General features: G+C 50.3%; 1 protein-coding gene across 1 annotated transcript in view; it reads left to right on the top strand.

Moving 5' to 3' along the window:
• The first annotated feature begins 3,328 nt into the window (after positions 1-3,328).
• The window catches only part of KCND3 (potassium voltage-gated channel subfamily D member 3), a 69,999-nt gene continuing 54,612 nt past the window's right edge, over positions 3,329-18,715 (top strand). The window contains exon 1 of the mRNA XM_026036029.1: positions 3,329-4,479. Within this exon, the coding sequence (XP_025891814.1) occupies positions 3,371-4,479 (1,109 nt within the window). The 5' untranslated portion in view covers positions 3,329-3,370. The remainder of the gene's footprint in view (positions 4,480-18,715) is intronic.

Below are 18,715 nucleotides of genomic sequence, written 5' to 3'. Positions count from 1 at the left end.
CCCCGCATCCCGCTCCCCGCATCCCGCTCTCCGCATCCCGCTCCGCTTCCCGCTCCACTTCCCGCTCCGCTTCCTGCTCCCCTCGCCCCGCTCCGCTTCCCGCTCCCCTTCCCGCCGCGCTCCGAGGCCTCGCCGGGCAGGGAAGGCGGCCGCGAGCCCGCCGGGCTCCGCACCGGGACCGGCGCCTCTGCGCCCATTTACCCCCCGCCTGTTGCTTTTGCTCCCGGATTTCTCCCGCTGGCTGGAGAAGTGTTTTGCACAAAGTTTCCTTATCTGATGCAATTGCAAAGGGGAAGGAATATGCAGCTGAACGAGGGGACCGCTCACTGGTAGATTCTGCTTTCAAGTGAAAATATCTTTGCTGCCTGAGCCTGACAAAATAAGGGATGAAAAGCTGAGGATGCTCCCCCAGCTCCTCACTCCCATTGACAGCATCTCAGCGGGAAACGCACATTTCATCAGCCGTATTCTAAATTATCCCTTCTGCTTCCAGCAAGGGAAACACGGGAGATTTTTTTGCTCTGTTTCTGTTTTCATGAGAAAACATCAGGAGCCATTTATTAAGTACGACACTGCCCGACAAGGTGAGAAGAACCCATTGGTTCTTGTCCCTTTCGGTAAATAGAAATAGCCGCGTGCTCCCAAGTTCCTGCGGGGATCGTGGGGCTCCGTGGGTGCAGGGGTGTCGCAGGTGGGTGCCGAGGGGCAGTAGGGAGCCCGGAGCACCTCGTGCCGCCTCCCCTTGCCAGATTTGTTTGCACTATTTGCTCTCCTCCTAAGTACCTAAGGAAAACAGTTTATTTGTTCTACAGATGCTGACATTTGCTAAAGTGAGAACGAGCCAAATTGTTTAATTTTGTGTCCTAGTTCCTCTAAATATCATCAACAGGCTAATGATCTTTTAACTAGATCCTCTTAAATTACATGTGGCAATTAGTTAAAATTAGAAGTGTGTGTCTTGCTAACTACGCGCTTGCASGGCTTCCTGTGCCTCTGTTTCCCACTCCGGCTTAGGAGGCCCCGGGGCTGCTCAGCATTCCCTTTGGAGGCTGGAGCGAGGCCGGCAGCCTCAGGCTCCGCACRAGGGAGCTTCTCCTATTGCTGCCATGAACTACGGACCCCTTTTCCTTTCCTTCTGGTTTCTCTCTCAACTTAGTTGGTGCAGCTCCAGATTACAAACCCGGTCCTCTCCCTCTCTCAGTTTTCTGTCCCTTTTTTCGGGGYGGGCTCTGAGGAAGTCTCTCTTTTGAAGTATCCCGAGGGTCAGATGGGACGGCTCTAATGCCCCCGTAAGCGGCTGCGTCTCTGCCCCGAGACAGCACAGGGACACAGACAGGACCCACCGCTCTCCTCTGCTCCCGTCCCGCTCCCATTTTGTAGCTATWTAGTTTCCCCACGTTGACAGCATGGGAGAACTCCATTTTACCTCTAAAAATTGATTTTAAAACGTGTAAATCACTCATGAGCTACTGGCGCTTCATTAGAACAACTCTATATGTGAAGTATTTATAGTGCCTCGGCAGCGAATGCAGGTAACCTGGAACGTACAGCCCGAGCGACGAGCGGGGAGGAGGTTTCTAGCAAAGTCCCCTGCAGAAACGCAGGGGGACGAGGCCGGCGGTGGCATCGAGGACCGCGGCGCTGTCCGCAACGGGAGCGCGSGGCGCAGGGGGATGCCCCCGTGAGCACTGCCTCATGGAAGGGCTCTCCTCTTCCTCTCCTAGCCCTGTCTGCAGCATCGGGAAGCRCCGGGAAGCCCGGGCTCGCTCGCTCCCAGGGAAAACAGCGCGGTGCCGGCTCTGTAGCGCACCCTCCGTGCACCAAATTCACCCSTTAGGCGCACAGAACAAGCAGCGCGCGCTATTATTGAACAGTTGTAGTAAAATATTGCGGGATATTGGCTCCAGCGCCGTGCCTACAAGAAAAGGGTCTCCTTGGGATAAGCATCGCTCTGGATTATTATACGTTTCAGAACTGCAAAACCTCTTAGGGCAGCAGGAAGATGCTTGCGCCAGGGATTTCCATTGTCCTTTGGACAGTAAAATTGCCTCGCGAGATAGTCCACATTAAGGTGATGAATGTTAATGCGCGCCGAACAGGAAGGCACTTCTGTGAACAGTTTAGTCATTTTCCCCACAGATTGATTCCATCATTTTTTATTCAGTATTTTGATGGCCTGCTGAAATCAATAATGCTGTAGCTTTACTGCAATGGCAGCTCTCATATAATTAAAAAAATTGAGAATAAAATTGCACAGAAGGATACCGTGTAGAGGAAATAATTAGGCTTTAAGGGCCTGAGCCATGGAATCAATGGGAGTCTTCCCATTGATAAATGAACTTTTCGGAGGGGCCCTAATGCATCTTGTGTGATAATGGTTCCCTTCTCCAGATAATTGTATGGAAGAGTTAGAAAAATGTTAGGGAAGTGAAAGAAAATCCAAGTTAAAACAAAAGTTAAATATTGTCRGACATCTGACCAAACTCCCAGAAGAACCAAAAAATTCCTGGCTAGATCAGGACCACCAAAATCGCTCAAATTCCCAAAGAGCAAGTCGAACGGCTGAGGAGCTGGACAACCTGGGGTAATTTTCCTTTTATCTGGGCTGCTGCTCAGATATTCTCGGTCAGCTTCTCCCRAAAGCCAGAATTTTCCTCTGGTCCATTATAGGGATGCAATATTTCACAACAGTAAAACCTGTCTTTAAATCCAGAAGACCAGAAAAAAACACCCTGCTGCTTAGCCCAGGTCTTTAATTAAAGGTTGAGGAAAGCTAATGAAAACCAGAGAGGCTTTTAATGTGTTTCTTCCAACTGACATGGTTCTTGGTGCAAAATTTAATGCATTTTTTAGAACGGGAAGCGCAGCTCAGGCCAGCGAGGGCTTTTCACGACGTGCAGTCTTCCCGGCTGATCTGCAAGCTGCTTTCGCTGGAGCTCCTAGCTCCTTCTTGACAGCTGTAGTTAAACTGATGAGCACATGAGCCTTACACCTGGGGAATCATGGATTAGTCTTGTTTGTAAGGAAGCAAATATAAATTAGTGTGTTTATGCTACTTTTAAAATGCTTTTAATGAGGAATCATTTGCTATTCAAAATCCCAACCTAGAATAATGCCGTAACCTTGCCGAGCTCGTTATCAGGTGCCTTGTTCAACATCACTCTCCAACGGGAGACGAACGCAAGGCCCACGTTTGAAGTCCTGGCGTTCACGCTGATCTATAACCTTTCCCACCACGGGGCAGGACACCCCGCTTGACTTGGTGTCGCATCTCTGTTCTGTTCTGCGTTTCAGATGCAACCGCTCTGACCGGCAGCAGGTCCCAGAAGCAGCCCGAGCGTCTCGTGCACTAGCAAGGCCCGGGCTCGCCATGGCAGCGGGAGTAGCCGCGTGGTTGCCCTTCGCCAGGGCGGCTGCCATAGGATGGATGCCGGTGGCCAACTGTCCCATGCCACTGGCCCCAGCCGAGAAAAACAAGAGGCAGGATGAGCTGATCATTCTCAACGTGAGCGGCAGGCGGTTCCAGACCTGGCGGACTACACTGGAGAGATACCCCGACACGCTCCTGGGCAGCACCGAGAAGGAGTTCTTCTTCAACGAGGACACTAAGGAGTACTTCTTTGACAGGGACCCTGAGGTCTTTAGGTGCATCTTGAATTTTTATAGAACTGGCAAGCTCCACTATCCGAGGTACGAGTGCATCTCTGCTTACGATGAAGAACTTGCTTTTTATGGGATCCTCCCTGAAATCATCGGGGACTGCTGCTACGAAGAGTACAAAGACAGAAAGCGGGAAAATGCCGAGCGGCTGATGGATGACAACGACTCGGAAAACAACCAGGAAGGGTCCATGCCATCCCTGAGCTTCCGGCAGACCATGTGGCGAGCCTTCGAGAACCCCCACACCAGCACCTTAGCCTTAGTCTTTTACTACGTCACCGGTTTCTTTATTGCTGTCTCTGTGATCACTAAYGTTGTGGAAACTGTCCCGTGCGGCACAGTGCCTGGAAACAAGGAGCTTCCATGTGGGGAGAGGTACGCTGTGGCTTTCTTTTGCTTGGACACAGCTTGCGTGATGATTTTCACTGTCGAGTACCTGTTGAGACTCTTCGCGGCGCCAAGCCGCTACCGGTTCATCAGAAGCGTCATGAGCATCATCGACGTGGTGGCCATAATGCCATACTACATTGGCTTGGTGATGACCAACAACGAGGACGTCAGCGGAGCCTTTGTGACACTAAGGGTTTTTAGGGTTTTCAGGATTTTCAAGTTTTCTCGCCATTCCCAAGGCTTACGAATCTTGGGCTACACTTTGAAGAGCTGTGCCTCCGAGCTTGGCTTTCTCCTCTTTTCCCTCACTATGGCAATCATCATCTTTGCAACTGTGATGTTTTATGCAGAGAAAGGATCCTCAGCTAGCAAATTCACCAGTATTCCTGCTTCCTTTTGGTACACTATCGTAACCATGACAACTCTGGGGTGAGTATTACTTTTTATTTTACTGAGCAGCAGGCAAACCTATCCGAGGCGCTCGACTCGGGTGACTTGTTGAGGCTATGCATGTCTCTGGGTGCATGTTCCAAAAGGGGCTGCAATTGTTACGGGTTTGATCCTTCTTTGCCTGACGACGTCGGGAATTGATGCCCACGCAGAGTTGTATAAAACACCAARTGCGCTTACGCCCACTTGAGAACTGCTTGGCATGAAGGTAACGGGATGCAGGAGGGCACGGAGGGCTGGGGAGCAGCAGGTCCTGCTCTATGCCCCGTCGTAGGGTGCAAAATGACACGGGTGCAGAGCAGCTGGCAACTGCAGCTTGTGTTTCTCCAGGCGTTCACTCAAGCCACAGATTTTACAAATTGTCCTCCTGTGTGTGTTGCCTCTTCTTGCAATGTTGGCCACTGTTTGCTTGACATGCCCAGAATTAGAGGTTTGCTGAATGCAAACGGGTGCCGTGGGCAGCTGTACTGAAAGCATCGGGTGATCTCCAGGACGCAAAGTGTTCTTGCTTAACGAGCAGGGTGCGGGGCTCTCGTCTGCGTTTCTTTGYGAGTCTGTGAATTACTAAGAACACACTGCAGCAGCTGCAGGAGAATTTCAAATGCTTGCACAGGCAGGTACGAAGGTAACGTACGTATCACCAAAGCAAAGGAAACCTAGTCTGCAGGACACGTCTTTTTTTTCTTCTCTTATATTCCATTTCTGTCTTAGAGATGTTTCAATGAGATTATAGATTGGAATTTGTGTAGCTCTCAACTAAAACCTAAGCGAATGACCAAACCCTCTGCTGGGTTTGGCAGGCTGCATAAAGGCAAATCAGCTTGACAGGGGGCTGCTTCAGGCCCTTGCAAAGCTGCAACCTAATGCCCGCTCTGACTTCCCTTGGACTAATATGCTACGTTTCTAGTTACTTCACAAACAGTTTTCCCACTGGAGAGCTCAGTTTAATACTCAGATTTAGGCAGTTTTCACTCCTGCAGGATGGTGACCACTTTTGCTCTAAGCTGCTTTTGATTTTAGGCGCTTCTCTGTGCCTGTTGCGCATGAAGAGGCCCACAGTAGCTCTTTCAAATTACCGAGATCAYAATTCAGCTGTCAGAAAGGCACAGAATGTAAAACGTTTGCCACAGTCCAMCTGTTCTCCTCCGGTTTCGGTATGGAAACAGAGCTCACCGGTTTGCCTCGTGTCTAAGTGCAAGGCTGGGGTTCTCATGGGTCCCCGTTGGAGAATGGGAGCAGGGTGTGATGTCCCACGGAGCGCGATGTCCCATGGACAGCAATGTCACACGGAGCACGATGTCCCACGGAACGTGATGTCCCATGGATAGCAATGTCCCATGGAGTGTGATGTCCCATGGAGCACCTTGTCCCATGGAGAGCAATGTCCCATGGACAGCGATGTCCCGTGGAGCCTGTTCCGTGTCCTCTCCCCATGGGAGATGCCCAAACTACAGTCTTAGCTGGCAGCTGCTCTCTTAATTCTCTGCTCCCATCAGTGACTTGGGCTTTTTCTCTTTCTTTTCCTTTTTGACTACATGGAGAGGAAAAACAGAGTGCTGTTGAGCACTTTAAAGTGTCCTCAATCTGTTGTAATCACAGAAATTACAGATGAATGAGTGCTTTAAATGGGTTGACAAGAATTTAAAAAATTAGACACTTTAACATGGCTTTGTAAGATTTCACTGGAAAGGGACCTATAAAGTGCTATCAAAGCATTAAAGCTTAAACATCTAGTATTACTGCTCYGGCACTTTTTGTTGGAGGATTTTAATTAAAATAGGTGTCTTTAGCAAATAGTCTATTAGCTAAGATTGCTGTCAGGCCACAGAGTTGTAAGAAACTCCGAAACCTAGAAAATACCAGACACCACCGAGAGGTACCTGCGCTCTCCGACGCGTGGCCACCTACGGCCTCATCCATCGGGTGCTGGTCGCCCTCTTGCACCAGCAGCAGCCCCAGCCCCTCTCCGCTGCCTTCCCAAACCTCRCCTAGCAGGAGGAGCCAGCGTCCGAGCCGGGGAACCCCATTCCCATCAGACAAGCTCCCCAGCCCCAGCCCTTCTCCCTATGGATTCTTTCCATTTTGGCAAGTAGGCATTTTCTTAAGAAACCTCATGGCCGGCTCTCCTCAGAAGTCATTTAAATGTGCTCGGAAGGATCTTGTTCCTAATGACAGTGCTGGCAATTCCCGTCCCTCAGACGCTGCCAAAAGCGCCGCCAAAATCTCTAAGGCGCTTCCTAATACATCAGACTCTGCCTTTGTAGCTGGTCCCACTTAGCTGCTCGCGTTTCAGCAGTGCTCAGAGCTTTTATAAATGTCTTAAATGTTATCCYCTTATTTGTCTTTAAAAATTTAGCAAGAATTTAGAACAAGAGACAATGAAGCGCGCTGAGGTTTAACTCGAATGCTTTTTTTTAACTTTTGAATACTGAAACATTTAAATCGGGTAACTGCACTTTTTCCTGATACTGGCATTTCATAGTTCATAGCAAACCGGTTTACAGAAGTGATTTGGAATATGCAGAATAACTTTTCCCATGATATTAATTCATCTAAGAGCTAGCCYGGAACGCAGAGGAAGTTTCTAAGTTTACTGACAACAGCAAAACACATCTAGCCTTAGGAAACATCATCAGATGTTCCACTTGACTAGCATTAATCACAAAAAGATCCAAGCCAGGCATTTGCTGGTGTAAATTAAATGAATTCAGCTGGAGCGGCGGGAGCTGCACCAGCCGCTCTGCCCTCGTGCGCGAATGACGCAGGCGGTGGCCAAGAGGGTTCCCCTTTGAGCAAAGGGCAAAGACACAAGAACACAAGTGAAAATCCCTCAGATCTTATGCAGAGTGTTGTCTCCCTGGCCCTGCATTTCACCGTCGGGTTTTTCTCCCTCCCGTCATCCCAAAGATCAGCATCATTCCCAAGGGTGCATGAGCACGGTCTTGCCGCCGGCATGAGGAAGCAGGGCTGGGCCTGAGCCGCTGCTCCCCAAGTCACTTATCCCACATTCCCAAAGACACAACGGAATTTCCAGGCAGACTCATGAAGGAAAGCAATAAAAAAACATCTGCTCAAGAGGAAGCACTGCATAAAATAGAGTAATTGCTGCTTTTGGGGGTCCCTGTGCAAACCAGGCACACGAGCTCGGAGAGGGCGCGGATGACTCGCGAGCTCCTTAGGCAGCTACCAGCCCAAGGAGAAAGGGGCAGCAAGGMAACAGAGCAGAGGAATTAAATTAAACCGACCCTGCATCTCGGATCCCTCTGCTGCGCACATCAGCCCTGCTTTCGCAGAGGCTGGTTTTAATTTAGCACGATCTGAATTTTGCTCAGGAGGTTTTATAATGAACGCATTATTCTTGGGTGCATCTTAAATCAATCTGAATTACTGAAACAACTATTCAAAATTAATTCCAAATCAGCTCTCCAATTCATGCAGAAACATTTTCCTCAAGAGGCCAGCGGCTCCCCGTGCTCTGTTGCCCTTCGGTGAAACACCAGTAAATAAAGCGCGGTTCTGCCACCACCGCTGCCTTCCCTGCCGGAGGTGCTGACGTTCCTGCCGGCTCCGGAGCAGCCCTGCAGCCGTGTCCGGAGGCGCGGGAACACCGGGATCCTCCAGGATGCTCCCAGTGCCAACCCGTCTCCCTAGATGCCTCGATATGCAATGGCCTCGTGTGCCGAAGCGGCTCCGTCCCGCTCGCCCGCTGCCACCTGCACCCCAAGTTTGGGTGTGAAAACCAAGCGCCGCGTCCGCCTGCGCCGGCATTGGGGACAGGAAGGATCCCAGTCCCGCAGCAGGCCCAAGATCCCAAATCTCCTCCTTTTTTCATCCCCGAAGGGCTTGCAGAGCAGGATTTGTTTTGCTCTTTCAATTTATCTTCATTCAAGCCAATACCCTGTGGCTCCGCAGGGCGCGAGCGAGAGGAGCCGACACTCCATCAACCATTTCTGACAGAAACATCATTATTTGTTATGTTTATTTCTGGGGCTTTCTTTTTTTTTATTGGTATTCAATCATAGGGTAGAAATAGGATAAAATTTAAGTAGTGAAATAGTTACGGCCAAGCAGTCGGCAGCTGGTCTAGCAGAGATCCCGAACACTGACCACGTTTCTTGCCAGCTCCCCTGCGAGCAGAGATTTCCCTTGCACTTATTGCACCAAGGGAAAGCCCTGAAAGCCCTTGAGGCCGTAGAGGGACCTCAGCAACTGCTGTTAAATCCAGCCAGAAAAACTGCTTTAACAGAAATGCTGCTCTGCACGCAGAACACGAGYGCCGGGAGGAGGGATGGGGTGAGCGATGGCTCCAAAATCTCCTCCATCCACAACAGTTCTTATATCCAGGGGCCAAAGAATAGCTAGAATTTAATATACCCGAAGGCCAATCAAGCAATGACTTGATGGAGCTCTACAAAGCAGCCAATTTCTTGAGTTTTCATTCTCCCGCTTCATCTTATAGGAAACGTGTATCAATTTTCTTCCTCTAATGGATTTACAGATCTTGTGTGCGAAGCGTCTTTGTATCAGGAGCTGCAGACAGAACCTTTCCCCTCCCTATCACCATGTAAATCCGAGGCAGGCATCTCAGATCTGAGCTACTTCTATTTGCTATTTCTAGCCCCACAAGTATTAAAATATCCTTATTCGTTCCCCAAACAAATGGAATTCACAAGTGGAATTTTTCTCCATCTTCAAGAAAATATTTAGCTGTCTTTAGGCTTTTTGCAGCTTGGGATATTTGCAGTGACTGCACATATGTGCAAACACAACATTTCTAGCAGGCAAGACAAAATAGCTTTCCTTTAAACTAAATTTATTGTGTGAGGAATAAGTCATTTTTGAATAAGGCCGAGCAAAGGTACTGACTAAAAATATAACGTGACTCGTAAACTCACCAGTGGGACCTTCAGCAAAGCTGCGTCTATAGCAACTGATCTAAGAAATTTTGTCATGTTTCTTTTGCTTTTTCCTACTGCCTTCCTAGCCTGCATCAGAGTAAGTGCCGGAGAAATGTAGATTAAAGATAACACTGCATTTCCACTGGAGATGAAGGGAAGAGATCGGCTTGCTGACTGGACCTGCGCTATTTTTAGCTTCATAAAATGATAATTTCATAACAGCACTGACCCAGTAAAAAGTAATTAGTTTACAGAGATCAGGAGCAAATAAGGGACAGAGTAGCCACTGTCAGTCCAAGGGCTGGGAAAGGGGAAGTGAAGTTAAAGGTCTCGCATCAAATTAGCCCAAACTAATTACATCTCTCGGCTGATGACGGTTCATGCAGCTGAAATCAGTTTTAAGTGTAAATTGCCCAGCGCAGCCGTAGRTTTTCCGACGAGCGCAGGGGAATATTGGAGACATGGAATATTAAGCTCGGCCGAGGTTAATCCTCTGCTGCAGCAGCTCCAGCCAGCGGAGCCTTTCGAGACATCTGCAAATCAGGGGCTCAGCCGGATGCTTTCTTGCCACGGACTTCGTGTTTGACCCCCAAAATATGAAAAGGAAGTCCTGCTCCACCTTCATATTGGGAGAGCGGTACCTCAGAAATATTGCTGTAAAAAATAACAATAATGGCTTCTGTCTGCTCGGGGCAGCTGAAAGCAGGGGGACCGAAAGGAGCTTATTTCTAAGCAACAGAGAAGCGTCTCTGAACGGAGGTAGTGAAGCTGCCTACCAAAAAAAACCTACCTGCTGCTACCTCAGACCCCGTTCGAGGGCTGTATTTCACCTCTTAAGGTTACAAGCAAGTGTCGAAGAGTTATTTTAAAATCAATACCTAGCAGAACGCTATTGTTCCAACATTAAAAACCTGCTGGGAAATTACAAGGAGGCAGGTGGCAAGTCAAATCACTGCCTGCCAGTGAAGGAAGCAATTCATTGCTCCTCAAAAAGGTGCAGAGCTTTGCCGGGTGCATTTGTGCTTTGCAGCCTCGGAGAGGAGGCTGGAGCATCTGTGATGCTCCGTCCCCGTTCCCTCCTCCACGGCCCATTCCGGCTGTGGGCGCTGATGTGGAGCAATCCGGCGGAGGCTGCCGCTGGGCACGCGGATCCTCACTCACCTATAGAGCATCTGCCAACATCCGTAGGGAGAAGCGCTGGAGGCCCCTTGGGAGGCGGCTCCTGTCGGCGAGGCCGCGTGCCGGGGGAGGCCGCCTGCCTCCACCTGGGGCTGCCATCTGCGGCCAAGCTAACGCGCACACGGCGCTCGCGTTTCGCCAGCGCCCGGGGGCATTTGGCTCGCGTGCGTCCCCACGAAGCCCTCGGTGGGTTGTCCTTCACGTGCTCCTGGCTCTGCKCTCTCGGCACATGTGATCCTCCGCATTCGTATCTCCGAGATACAAATCGCTGCTGCTTCTCATCGTGCCCGTAGATACAAGGCGTGCACATCCGATGTGAAAACAGCACRGGATAAAATCTTCAGTCGCTCTCAGCCTGTAGCACTCAAATTCACAGCCCCGAGATAACAAGATTTCACCCTGCAACCAGACAGTCCCTTTATTGCTGCTCTGCGCTTAGAAAAACACTTCTGACTATAATTTTATTCTGCCTATTTTCTCTCCCGGTTGCCACAATCCTCATTTCCACCTTTGTATGCTCTGTACGCAACTCATGTTTAATTAGGAGACAACAAATCATCAACAGCACTCGTTTTTTTCCCTGCCTTTGTATGGTCTCTAGCAAGGGAATCTCCTTAGATATGACTTATAGTCACTATGATAAATACAAAAAAACACATTATTTTTCAATTGGAAAGGCAAAGGCAAGACAGCCATTCTTGTAAACTAACGCTTGGCAGAAGAAGCATCTTCAGAAGGGAACTAAAAGGGTTTGGGTGGTTTCTTGGCCTTTTGTCATCAATATTAAACYGAGAAAAGCTCCCCTTGCTTCTCTCTTCCTCTTCAGAGAGCAGATAGGAGTAGGCTGTTGTCGAGCTAACAGACTCTGACACCTCTGTTACTCCACAGTAGGAGAGCCTCTTTCTAGTATTCAAAGCATGACACGAGTAGCAACAGGACTAAAATTCACCACTTTGCGCATGAATCAATGAAGCTTCCTTGCCAACACGCATCCCTCACTGTCACACTGCTGCTCGTTGTGCTGGTGGGGATCCCAGAGCCCGTCTCCCAAGAGATCCCCTTTTCCCAAGCGCGCTCCGGGAAGCAGAGACGCTTCCAAGGCAGGAAGCCCCTCGATCCGCGTGCGGGAGCAGACGGGCCGGCACGGGCACCTTGCAGGAGGCAATCCCAACTTCCACTCGCTATCCCTCATTCTCCTGCCTCCCTACATGTGCCTGGCCGCCTGTTCCAGGGCGCATCCATCACGAGAGGCGACGGCTCCGCCGAATCGGACGCCCTTCCGACGCGGCTCACGAGGCGAGCTGGCACGGAGCGCCCACCCTGGCACGCCGCATGCAAGAAACTGCCGCCCTTTTAGGTGTTTCCTGCTACGGAGGAATAGCAGATGAGATTAAGGAATGAAGCATTCATTGAGCAAGGCGGCTCTTGAATGAGAACAGGCAAATCAGCTCAAATGAGGTAAAAATCACCTTTCTTGCAAAAGGTCAAAACATGTAGTAAGCGRGGCTGAAGGGATACATGATTTGGGCTGCAGAGGGCTGAGCAGGATGAATTCCACCAGTAATGAGCTTAGTGAATAAGCTCATTACTTAATGAGCTCTATTGAATAAGCCTGACTTCCAGTCTAGGGAAAGCCTTCTGAAGAGCTAAAACATAGGTAAACAGCTCTATAGGTTTACACCCAAAAATCATACCTGCAGCTCAAGAATGAAGTCACTGTCACTGTTGGTGGCACTTGAGAAGACAGCAGAACTTCCCTGCCTGCTTCTGACGAGCAAAGCATGAGCACAGGGCAACCATAAAYGGCTGGAGAGCAAAAGCAATGCATGGGAGAAGCTGTTTTCTGGTTTAGACCTTTCCTTCCATGTTCCTCTCCAAATTCAGAGGGAAACAAGGACGTATGACAGAAAACTGGTTAAAATACACATGTGCTAATAAGTTGTCTTCGGGTCCATAGTCAACACGAGCTGGAGCAGGCAACCCCCAGAGGTCCCTCCCAACCAGAACTATTCAAAGAACGAGCACACCTCTCTACACGTGCCCATGTCACAGAGCAGATAAACGGCCACGTCAGGACAGACCCACGTGAATACAGGCGAGCAGCCTGGCGCCAAATGTACCGCGAACTGAAAACCAGTCTCAGGTATTCTGCAAGCAGCAGAGAGCTCCGGTCCTCGGTGTTAAATGCAGAATTGTTAAGGCATTTAGAAAAGCCTTGCAAAGAAGTTGTGGGGCACTAACAGCTGCGTGGCTGGCGGTACTGCAGCAGGGTGGGCAGAGGCGCTGGGCAGGAGGGTGAATCCTGCGATGGCCACGAGTGGCAGAGGGGCATTGGCACGAGGTGCAGGGCTACCTCCACGTGTGGCCACCAGCCGCACTGGGAGTCCGCAGCGTTGCGGGAGTTGATCGGGTAAACACGCTTAGCCAGAGAGCCCCGGGAGCCCCGCGCTGGACACGTTCCAGCTGTAACTCTACTCACACCGTCCCCGCCGCACGGACGGGGCTGCASAGCTGGGTCCGGGGAGGCCAGAGCACTCGGTGGTGGCTGTTCCAAATGTGAAGCGATCCAAGGAAACGCCGAGGGAGCCCATGGCCCTCAGACCACGGGGCAGATCCCCGAACAACCCCATGCAGGACGGTAGATGTTAGAATAGGAGGTGTTCCACAGTGCTGCCTTCTCCCGCTCGAGAGGGAAATACCAAAAGCCACTTAGCCACAGGCAAACAGAAGCCATTGCCCTCCCCCAAGCTGATTTATTACGCAATAATTAACAGAATACGATAAATAATGCCTGCAATGCCATCACACCGAGAAAYGTACGTGCGAGGAAAGGCTGCTGTGCTCTGCTGCGCGCCGCAGCTGCGCCCGCGCTGCAGGGCTCCGGCGCAGCTGCAGCGCCCGCACAGCTGCCTCGCCCAGCGCATCCCCCCAGAACTCATACTAAAGTCCATCTGAAGCTTATCTCTTTCAAAAGATTATAGCAACGGAAACCAGCCCATCTGTGTGCTTCATGCTTGGAATAAACGGAGCTCAGAGGTTCAGGCCACTGGGCGTTTTGGAACGTTTTACCTGGAACCGTGTTACGCTGGAATATGTATGTACTTTACAACAAGTACTGCTGCACAGTATGTAAAACGTTAGATAGCAGTAAAATCAGCCCATTGAAATTACAGTGTAATGCAAGGTTTTGAGCTTTTACTATATAATCCATTTCAAAGTGTTCTCGGATATGCTGCTTTCATGGTAAAATTGGATTTTTTGCTAAACCTTGCCTACAAAATATAGCCCAAATACTTAGCATAACAAAATGTAATCACAGTGGTCAGTCTGCCATCTAAGATGCAATGCATCCTGTAGAACCACATAATCTCTTTTCTCCCACTCATCTTAGAAATGCAATTTTCTGTTCCAGTTTGTTGAAGACCAGGTTAAATCAATAAAATAAAAATAGCTTTATAATATTGTATTTTGTGGCAAAAGACTAATGTCTCTTCTAGTCAGCAGCTGGAGAAGTGATAAACCCAAATCAGATTCCCATAATCATGCAGGTCTTTGACTGTCTTTACCCATACTTTTGCTTGCCCACAGAAGARGGCTCCATATGGAGCTGTAGGAAACCACTGATGCAAGACCTGAGATTTCAGAATTTTTTAGATTTCTTAAGTGACTTTGCCTCAGAAAAGTTCATTAATGGTGACCTCAGCTTCAGCTACAGCAACTTAAGCATCCAAGTATGTCCACAGCCTTCCCTGATGTTGTGCATTTTTGACAGATTCAGTAAAACAAATGCCAAATTTGCTATTGCAGTCAATGAAGAGAACTGATAGGAAAATGATACTCAATATTAGTRTCCCGATAATGATGAGCTCTGTCTGAGCTTGGTCCTTGGGTATCCCTCTGACCCAAYGCAATTTACCTGTTTAACTTGGGAGCTACAGAGGAAGGAGAAGCTGCTGGGAATTTCTTTAACTGTTTTTCATAAAGCAAGCAGATGAAACAAATCTTTTATGTTTCCCCAGGAAAGCCACAAGCACTCATCTACGGAAATGAAAAAAACCCTCCTAAATTTGTCCCCTCAGAGACGTGAAGTCTATATATCAAGGGAGAAYGCTTAAAGTCAACATGATTTTCCCTTGATTTCCCCTGATAGCTAAGAGTGCAAGCTCACAAGAGGCAGCTCTATACATATTATATACAGATAGGTTTCATYAGCAACACCTTCCCTCCTTTTCCCCTTAGTCTCCTGTAGAACGTCTGGATTTGGCTTAGGAAAAGCCCTGAATCAGGAATGTGTGCTTAATTGCATCTCGTGCTAGGACTGCACTTAACTGTGCACTTAAACACCGCTCTCAAGGTGATCTGCTCATGAATCACGGCCAGCACGTTAGCAAGGAATCACAAGAAATGGCAGATTGGGAATTTTCACTTCTTTTTTTCTCCAACTCATGAAATGGGAGTCACCTTGGGCTAATTAATTATTCTAAAATCACCTTCGTAAGATGTTTCCTGTATAGAGAACGGATTTTAAAAACGCCCCAAGAYGTAGAGAAGACAGAACGTGAGTGTGCAGCTCTGCTCAGGACGCACAAGAGGCTCGGGGCGCCTGAGCGAGGCTCTGCAGCCCTGCCAACGCGTCTGGGCTCTGCTGCTCCTCCAGAGTCACACTTAATAATAACAAATGCGACAAATTATCTACTTAGGCGGTGGACAGAGTCCAGCCTTGGAATTTAAAGCCCATCACTCTGCCTAATCGCTACTCAYGGCGCACGTTTCCCTCGCACAGATCTGTCACTCGCAGCAAAACAGCGCGAGACGACTGTCAACTTAAAGCCCTTTCATGCAAGATTCATAACGATATAGGTGGAGACRGCGGCATAAACACTTGCAGAGCACAGAAAGAACAGGTAAATTCCTGCCTTTTCTATAGGAATATGTTGGAGAAAAGGAATAGAGCAGAAGGCGCAGGGCACAGTCCAATGCAGGCACTGGGCTCCAAGGGCACCCACAAGGCACCCCATGGATGTGGGGGGTCGTTTGTAGCTCCAGTGTGGGTGCATTAAGCTGGGAGAGAGCAGAGCAAGCGGTAGGGATGAGGTTGCTGAAGCTCCTGTGCAAGATGCACAAAGCAGCCCATCGCTGCCTGTGATATAACAGAGCCATAAAAGAAGAAATTGAAGACCTGAATCATTAGGCAGTCATCTGCACCGGTACAAAAGGATCTTAAAGCGTTCCCGTTAGGGTAAGGTGGAATACATTATCCCTCCTGCGCTAGGACGGCGCGAGCGGGACATGGCTCCAGCTTCACCTCTCGATCCATCTTCTTGAGCGCTTTTGGCCTCCGCTCCAGTCTGTGGTGGATTCAGGTGTCCCCCGCACACGGGGCACCCATAGGGCTCATAGGGTGGCAGTGGGGACGGCTCCCATGGGGAAGCTGCGCTAGGGACCAGCTAAATACCCGAGCTGTATCCAGCGTTAATGACATTTCTGCAGCTTCGCCAGGACTGCAGAACACGTTACAAACATTTATTAAAGTTCCCTGTCTTCCTAAACGAACCAGACATCTCCACCTTATATCTCACCCTGGCCTCTGGAGTTACTCCCGAGCGAGCGTCGGCTCCGCTTGCCCCTCGGCCACCCGACGGCTCCGCAAAGCTCCCGCTTCGAGAAGTCACGTCCTAGATTTATCTCCATAGTAATGAACCTAGGAAATCATTTTGTCAGAAGGATTTATTTACGTGCCTCGCGTTCATGTTTGCACGACACTTCTGTGGTTCCCCAAGCCGCGGATGCCGCGGCACGGAGCGCGGCGGCGCCAGGGCTCGTGTCCTGCGCGGCCCGGGAGCCCCCGGCCCCRCGAAGCCCTCGCAGCAGAAACGCCCCTTGTTCTAATTCCTGTTGCCCTTTCACTTCCCACGCTGCTACACGAGCCTCTTCAGGAGGGTGGAACAGGACCTGGCTTTAGGAGGTTAAACAACCCTGTGTGCTTTGGGATAAAGCAAGCTCCGGACCTGCTGCTCCGGCCGCAGCCAGCCCCAGCCATGCCGCATGCCCAGCTGCTTCCAGGATTGCTGTTAGCCACGTTTTGAAACCAGACCTAGCGCTTCCAGGCAAAGCAGCTTCCCCCCGACTTGTAAATAGAGCGGAGACGTTTCTGGGAGWGCAGGAGCCCGGGCGGCAGCGCGGCCGTGGGAACGGCCCTGCCTTCCTTTCCAAACCAGGATTATGCCACAAAACAGCCTCAAAGAGACTCCTCAGAGCAGTAACTTCTGCAGCGAATAACACCTAATCACCCATTTCTTCCCAGGTAATATACTGCCACCTTCTAAATTTGGCGATCTAATTAGCTCCTTCCCTAACACTTGGGATGATTAAACCCGTACTAAACCTTTSTGCACGGCCCAAGAGCAGCCACACCTGAGCGTCTGCTAAATTTAGCAGAGGACAATAGGCAAGGGGTTATTTTTAACGGATGCTGGGATGGCTGCACAGTGGCTTAACCCCTGCTTCAGATCAACCCGGCCCCTGTTGAGATCATCCCGTTGAAATCAGTATTTTCGGCACGTTTCTTAGTCCCACTTGCACAGGCTACAGCTCCTCTCGGGGCTGCTTTGCAAAGACGCCTTGCAAGGAYGAGGGGGAAAACGTCCCTTCTTCCTAAGCTTCACCTAAAAGTTTAGGCCTGGTAATTAAAAGTCCCTCTGCACGCGCCTTCAAATGCAGGCATTAAAAATAAAATAAACCTTTAGTATGAGCCACGTTATGTAACTTCCTTCACAATTTAAAAATAACCCGCACAACTTTCTAGGAGCCGGCGCGCAGAGACAGGGGCCTCGGCTGCCTCCCGGCTCCACCGCCCGGCCCCTCCAGGATCCCGGATCCGCGCTATCCGGGTAGGGAATATTCAAGGTGGGGGAGCGGGGAGAGCTCATTTGGAGTCTCACGGCAGCGGTGCAAACAGCGCTGCCTGTGTGCGTTAATGCTGCTCCTCCATAAAGTCTCCAGTGTGTCGGGCTAGACAGCCCCGGAGCCGGCGTGAAAGCCCCTCTGTTCATGCCTAACAAAGCAGGGGGGAAAGCTAAGCAGAGCTTCAACAGCCTCTCGGCTCAGAGCTGGGCTCAGCAAGTCCTGGTTCGTGCCCCGCAGTTTGGACATGACTCGAGAGCTTCCCCATTTGGGCCTTTCCCAAGGTTCCCGGATTCTCTCCTCTTTCCCTGCACACCCATAAAAGAGCAGCTGTTTCTTGCAAACAAACGAGGAGGAGGAACAAACAAAACCCTGAGGTTTTGCTGACTTCTCTTCTCCTTAGCTGCTGCTTCTCTGGAGAAGGCTGCGTTAGATCAGAGTCCTTCCCGTGCTCCTTGAGGATGAGCTCCYCCCGGGAAGGTCCCTGGTTCCCGAGAAACGCTCCCAAGGAACTGGAAATCAGCGAGAATTGCAGAGTGGAAAGAAATGACCATGTGAGAATGATAAATGCATTGGAAAATAGGAGGGCGAAGATAGATCTCAGCACAGGCACATAAATCATGCAGATGCGTGATGAATTCCCCGTGCCAGCTCTGCGCGCCGGGCTGTTAAAGCGGTATTAAATACGAGCGAGGCTCCTGCGAGGAGCCGCGGGCAAAGGCGCCGGGTCCGCGCGCGCAGCGAGCGGCTCGGGCTGCCCTCGCCTCCCCGCGCGCCGAGGGGCCGGTCCCGCAGCGGCCGGGCACCGGTGACGCCGCGCGCGCCGTCCCTGCGCCGCTATTTATAGGCTGCCCGCGGTATCCTGGAAACCGGAGCGTGTTGACTGGTTTTCCTCCATGAATAAAACATGGATATTTTCCTGGCTCGAGGAGCCGGGAGCTGCTTTAAATGCAACGTTTTTCACTCTGATTGGGCTGCGCAGCTGAGGTCGTCGCTGGTGCTTTAGGCGCAGGCCTAAACAGGGGTTTGGGATGAGTCTGGGCGAACGCAGCTCAGCTACTAGGGCAATACGTCCTTCACTGTGGGGGAGCAGCAAGATTCTCTCCATATTATGGGAAAAAAAGATAAMACTTGAGCAAATGTGCTTTTTCAGCAGATAACAGCCCTTCTCCAGCTTTCCTTGTTGTGAACCAAGAGGCATCCCCTTCTTGGGAACCAAACCCGCCGGCTCTGCA

Source organism: Nothoprocta perdicaria, unplaced genomic scaffold (assembly GCF_003342845.1).
Source record: "Nothoprocta perdicaria isolate Ctin4 unplaced genomic scaffold, notPer1 scaffold_170, whole genome shotgun sequence".
NCBI lineage: Eukaryota > Metazoa > Chordata > Aves > Tinamiformes > Tinamidae > Nothoprocta > Nothoprocta perdicaria.
Note: the sequence above shows the minus strand (reverse complement) of the source record. Positions and strands in the feature narration are given on the sequence as shown.